This window comes from Salvelinus namaycush, unplaced genomic scaffold (assembly GCF_016432855.1).
Source record: "Salvelinus namaycush isolate Seneca unplaced genomic scaffold, SaNama_1.0 Scaffold121, whole genome shotgun sequence".
Taxonomy (NCBI): Eukaryota; Metazoa; Chordata; class Actinopteri; order Salmoniformes; family Salmonidae; genus Salvelinus; species Salvelinus namaycush.
This window is the reverse complement of record NW_024057909.1, coordinates 377,777-383,792: the sequence shown is the minus strand read 5'-3', so window position 1 is coordinate 383,792 and position 6,016 is coordinate 377,777. Positions and strand designations below refer to the sequence as shown.

The following is a 6,016-nucleotide window of genomic DNA, read 5'->3' as shown; positions in this document are numbered from 1 at the left end:
AGACATGACTGTTAACGTGTTGACTCCTCTACCTAGTATAAGAACCAGAGACATGACTGTTAATGTGTTGACTCCTCTACCTAGTATAAGAACCAGAGACATGACTGTTAATGTGATGACTCTCTCCTCTACCTAGTATAAGAACCAGAGACATGACTGTTAATGTGTTGACTCCTCTACCTAGTATAAGAACCAGAGACATGACTGTTAATGTGTTGACTCCTCTACCTAGTATAAGAACCAGAGACATGACTGTTAATGTGTTGACTCTCTCCTCTACCTAGTATAAGAACCAGAGACATGACTGTTAATGTGATGACTCTCTCCTCTACCTAGTATAAGAACCAGAGACATGACTGTTAACGTGTTGACTCTCTCCTCTACCTAGTATAAGAACCAGAGACATGACTGTTAATGTGTTGACTCTCTCCTCTACCTAGTATAAGAACCAGAGACATGACTGTTAATGTGTTGACTCTCTCCTCTACCTAGTATAAGAACCAGAGACATGACTGTTAATGTGTTGACTCCTCTACCTAGTATAAGAACCAGAGACATGACTGTTAATGTGTTGACTCTCTCCTCTACCTAGTATAAGAACCAGAGACATGACTGTTAATGTGTTGACTCTCTCCTCTACCTAGTATAAGAACCAGAGACATGACTGTTAATGTGATGACTCTCTCCTCTACCTAGTATAAGAACCAGAGACATGACTTTTTAATCTTCTTCCCATTTTAATCTTTTTCCATTTGCAGAATCTTCTCTTGCTCAAACAGAGTCGTGGTAACATGAGGTACGTCGGGGGTGTGGAGCTGTATAACATTAGTCTCCTGTCTGGTTGAGGTTTCAGTCTTTAATTGGTCATCTCTTTAATGCTCGTATTAGAACCAGTAGACCCGCTATAACAGAACCAGTAGACCCGCTATAACAGAACCAGTAGACCCGCTATAACAGAACCAGTAGACCCGCTATAACAGAACCAGTAGACCCGCTATAACAGAACCAGTAGACCCGCTATAACAGAACCAGTAGACCCGCTATAACAGAACCAGTAGACCCGCTATAACAGAACCAGTAGACCCGCTATAACAGAACCAGTAGACCCGCTATAACAGAACCAGTAGACCCGCTATAACAGAACCAGTAGACCCGCTATAACAGACCCGCGATAACAGACAGTGATTACACAAACACACTCCGACACACTTTCAGAGATCTGTTGGCAATAACGGTATTGAACTACAATACTAGTGATGGTCTATTTCTGACATTGTGTGTGTGTGTCTCTGTGTGTGTGTGTCTCTGTGTGTCTCTGTGTGTGTGTGTCTCTGTGTGTGTGTGTGTCTCTGTGTGTGTGTGTCTCTGTGTGTGTGTCTCTGTGTGTGTGTGTGTGTGTGTGTCTCTGTGTGTGTGTGTGTGTGTGTCTCTGTGTGTGTGTCTCTGTGTGTGTGTGTCCCAGGAGGGCTTCGACAAGGCCCTGGAGGAGGCAGGAGATCAGTTGGTGGTTGTGGACTTCACAGCCACGTGGTGCGGACCCTGTCAGAGCATCGCTCCTTTCTTCAAGGTGAACCTTCTAATCCACCTTTTAGTTAAAAAGGAAAGGCTTACTGATACTTTCTACTGGGTGTTGGAGTGTTGGTCCGCTTTGGAACAGGATGTGGAGTTAAATGATCTGACTTCATTTCCCTCTTCTTCTCTAAATCCTCTTTTCTCTTCATCCTCCTCTCTCCTCCGGTCTTCCTCCTGTCTCTCTGTCTCTCTCTCTCTCTGTCTCTGTCTCTCTCTCTCTCTTTCTGTCTCTCTCTTTCTGTCTCTCTCTCTGTCTCTCTCTTTCTGTCTGTCTGTCTCTTTCTGTCTCTCTGTCTCTTTCTGTCTGTCTCTCTGTCTCTTTCTGTCTGTCTCTCTGTCTCTTTCTGTCTGTCTCTCTGTCTCTCTCTGTCTCTCTCTTTCTCTCGGTGTCTTTCTCTCTCTCTCGGTGTCTTTCTCTCGGTGTCTTTCTCTCTCTCTCTGTCTCTTTCTCTCTCTCTCGGTCTCTCTCTGTCTCTGTCTCTCTCTCTCTGTCTCTCTCTCTCTGTCTCCAGGGTCTGTCTGAGAATTATCAGAGTGTGGTCTTCCTGAAGGTTGACGTGGACGACGCACCGGTGAGCAACAGATCTGAGATCAGCCATCTGCCCATGATCATAGCCTTTATCCATACAGCAACAGTATTAACAGATCTGAGATCAGCCACCTGCCCATGATCATAGCCTTTACAGCAACACCGGTCTGATGTAACCAACTTGTCATTCTCTGTCCTATCTCTCTGTCCCTCTCTCTCTCTCTCGTTCTGTTTCTCTCTCCTCCCTTTGTCCTATCTCTCTCTCTCTCTCGTTCCCTTTCTCTCTCTCCTCCCTCTGTCCTCCTATCTCTCTGTCCCTCTCTCTCTCTCTCGTTCTGTTTCTCCCCTTCCTCCCTCTCTCTCTCGTTCTGTTTCTCTCTCTCTCGTTCTGTTTCTCTCTCCTCCCTCCCTCTCTCTGTCCTTGTCTCTGTCTCCCCTTCCTCCCTTTCCTCAGGATGTGGCCAGTTTCTGTGACATCAAGTGTATGCCAACATTCCACTTCTACAAGAACCAGAAGAAGGTAGGAGTCTGCTGGTAGTCTTAAAGAGACAGTTCCTAATATTAACTAGAAGGTAGGAGTCTGCTGGGAGTCTTAAAGAGACAGTTCCTAATATTAACTAGAAGGTAGGAGTCTGCTGGGAGTCTTAAAGAGACAGTTCCTAATATTAACTAGAAGGTAGGAGTCTGCTGGTAGTCTTAAAGAGACAGTTCCTAATATTAACTAGAAGAAGGTAGGAGTCTGCTGGGAGTCTTAAAGAGACAGTTCCTAATATTAACTAGAAGGTAGGAGTCTGCTGGTAGTCTTAAAGAGACAGTTCCTAATATTAACTAGAAGGTAGGAGTCTGCTGGTAGTCTTAGAGACAGTTCCTAATATTAACTAGAAGGTAGGAGTCTGCTGGTAGTCTTAAAGAGACAGTTCCTAATATTAACTAGAAGGTAGGAGTCTGCTGGTAGTCTTAAAGAGACAGTTCCTAATATTAACTAGAAGGTAGGAGTCTGCTGGTAGTCTTAAAGAGACAGTTCCTAATATTAACTAGAAGGTAGGAGTCTGCTGGTAGTCTTAAAGAGACAGTTCCTAATATTAACTAGAAGGTAGGAGTCTGCTGGGAGTCTTAAAGAGACAGTTCCTAATATTAACTAGAAGGTAGGAGTCTGCTGGTAGTCTTAAAGAGACAGTTCCTAATATTAACTAGAAGGTAGGAGTCTGCTGGTAGTCTTAAAGAGACAGTTCCTAATATTAACTAGAAGGTAGGAGTCTGCTGGTATTCTTAAAGAGACAGTTCCTAATATTAACTAGAAGGTAGGAGTCTGCTGGTAGTCTTAAAGAGACAGTTCCTAATATTAACTAGAAGGTAGGAGTCTGCTGGTATTCTTAAAGAGACAGTTCCTAATATTAACTAGAAGGTAGGAGTCTGCTGGTAGTCTTAAAGAGACAGTTCCTAATATTAACTAGAAGGTAGGAGTCTGCTGGTAGTCTTAAAGAGACAGTTCCTAATATTAACTAGAAGGTAGGAGTCTTAAAGAGACAGTTCCTAATATTAACTAGAAGGTAGGAGTCTGCTGGGAGTCTTAAAGAGACAGTTCCTAATATTAACTAGAAGGTAGGAGTCTTAAAGAGACAGTTCCTAATATTAACTAGAAGGTAGGAGTCTGCTGGTAGTCTTAAAGAGACAGTTCCTAATATTAACTAGAAGGTAGGAGTCTGTTGGTAGTCTTAAAGAGACAGTTCCTAATCTTAAACCACTTTGTGACACATTCTGCTGTAAAAAGCTCTATTTTAAACTGAGACTGGGAGATATAAGGTTGAGTGCGGGGTAGACTACGGGACAGGAAACAGCAGAGAAGTTTACTCGCGCTTCAAATCTCTTACACCTTGCCCAAACCGGCTGCGCGCGTGCGCTATCGTGCATAAATGTATTTTGCACCCCCCCCCCACACCAAACGCGATCACGATACGCAGGTTAAAATATCAAAACAAACTCTGAACCAATTCAATTAATTTGGGGACAGGTCAAAAAGCATTAAACATGTATGGTAAATTTAGCTAGTTAGCTTGCACTTGCTAGCTAACGCTAATTTGTCCTATTTAGCTAGCTTGCTGTTGCTAGCTAATTTGTCCTGGGATATAAACATTGAGTTGTTATTTTACCTGAAATGCACAAGGACCTCTACTCCGACAATTAATCCACATATAAAACAGCCAACCGAATCGTTTCTAGTCATCTCTCCTCCCAGGCTTTTTCATCTTTTAAATTATATGGTGACTTTCATACTATTACCACGACTACCGGAAAAACAGTTCGTCTTTCTATCACCCACGTGGGTATAACCAATGAGGAGATGGCACGTGGGTACCTGCTTCTATAAACCAATGAGGAGATGGGAGAGGCAGGACTTGCAGCGCGATCTGCGTCAGAAATAGGAATGAGTTCTATTTTAGCCCTTGGCGTCGCAGACGCTCGTTGGCGCGCGCAATAATTTAATAACATGGATATCTAAATTTATTTTGCGACGCTCGCGCTCGCGACCTGTCCGGTCTGGTCAGCATGTTAGTTTGTTGTGGAAATCGAGCCCATATTCCCATATTGTTTGTTTACTTCGTGCATCGCTGTCTCCACTTAAACATACAATTGGTTGGTTGATTTGTTGAATAACTGATTTGATTAATTGATTGGTTAGGTGATTGAGTCATTAATTTGTTGGTTGGTTGGTTGATTTGTTGAATAACTGATTTGATTGGTCGTTGTGTTCCAGGTGGAGGAGTTCTCAGGGTCCAATCAGGCCAAACTGGAGGAGCTGGTCAACACTCACAAATAAACACACACCTGTCTGTCTCCTCTCCTCTCTCTCACCTGTCTGTCTCCTCTCCTCTCTCTCACCTGTCTGTCTCCTCTCCAACTCTCACCTGTCTCAGTTCACCTGAGGACACCCCAAAGCCTCCATCCTCTCCTCTGTCTCAGTTCACCTGAGGACACCCCAAAGCCTCCATCCTCTCCTCTGTCTCAGTTCACCTGAGGACGCCCCAAAGCCTCCATCCTCTCCTCTGTCTCAGTTCACCTGAGGACGCCCCAAAGCCTCCATCCTCTCCTCTGTCTCAGTTCACCTGAGGACGCCCCAAAGCCTCCATCCTCTCCTCAACTGATTTGGCAGGATGCCTGAATGCCTTCCACCCAATCCTCCCTTTCTCCTCCCCCCATCTAAATAGAATATGCCCTTCAGCTTCCTCTGTTTTCCCTCCCCCGTCTTCCTCTCTCTCCCCCCGTCTCCCTCCCTCTCTCTCTCCCCCCTGTCTCCCTCCCTCTCCCTCTCTCCCCCCAGTCTCCCCGTCTCTCCCTCTCTCCCCCGTGTCTCCCTCTCTCCGTCTCTCTCTCTCCTACCCAGGGATGGGTCAATAATGTATAATAATAAACCATTTGTATTAAAATTCAGTCTCTTTCCTTAAACTTATATTTTCATTAATGTACATCGTGCTATAAATGTATAATTAGTCTGTTTTTTTTAGTATTTGCTAAATCATTGTTGGTTACATTCTACCATGTTATTACCACAGATAAGAATGTCTGGAGTCCTTCTGCCAAACCTGATTGATGTTGTCACACTGCCCTCTGCTGGTGTCACTGCAGAACAGCACTCAAATCAAGAATATAATTATTTTTAAATCATGGTTTTGCTAAATAGAATCTAGACTTTTACTTACTTGAATTAATCTGATGAATGTGAATGGAAGCCTGCATGTAACCGGTATGAAATGGCTAGCTAGCTAGTGCATGCTAATAGCGTTTCAATCGGTGACGTCACTCGCTCTGAGACCTGTAACAGTTTAGTTTCCGGTCCCTCTAGGCTGGGTTTCTGTATAAGCACTTTGTGACATCTGCTGATGTAAAAAGGGCTTTATAAGTGTAATTGATTTAAGT

General features: G+C 43.9%; 1 protein-coding gene across 1 annotated transcript; it reads left to right on the top strand.

Annotated features, from left to right (window-relative positions):
- Positions 1–791: 791 nt before the first annotated feature.
- Positions 792–5,596, top strand: LOC120036118 (thioredoxin-like). Its single transcript, XM_038982594.1, has 5 exons — positions 792–796; positions 1,411–1,567; positions 2,085–2,144; positions 2,556–2,621; positions 4,857–5,596. The coding sequence occupies exons 1-5, from the start codon at positions 792–794 to the stop codon at positions 4,917–4,919; spliced, it is 351 nt and encodes a 116-aa protein (XP_038838522.1). The 3' UTR covers positions 4,920–5,596.
- Positions 5,597–6,016: the final 420 nt, after the last annotated feature.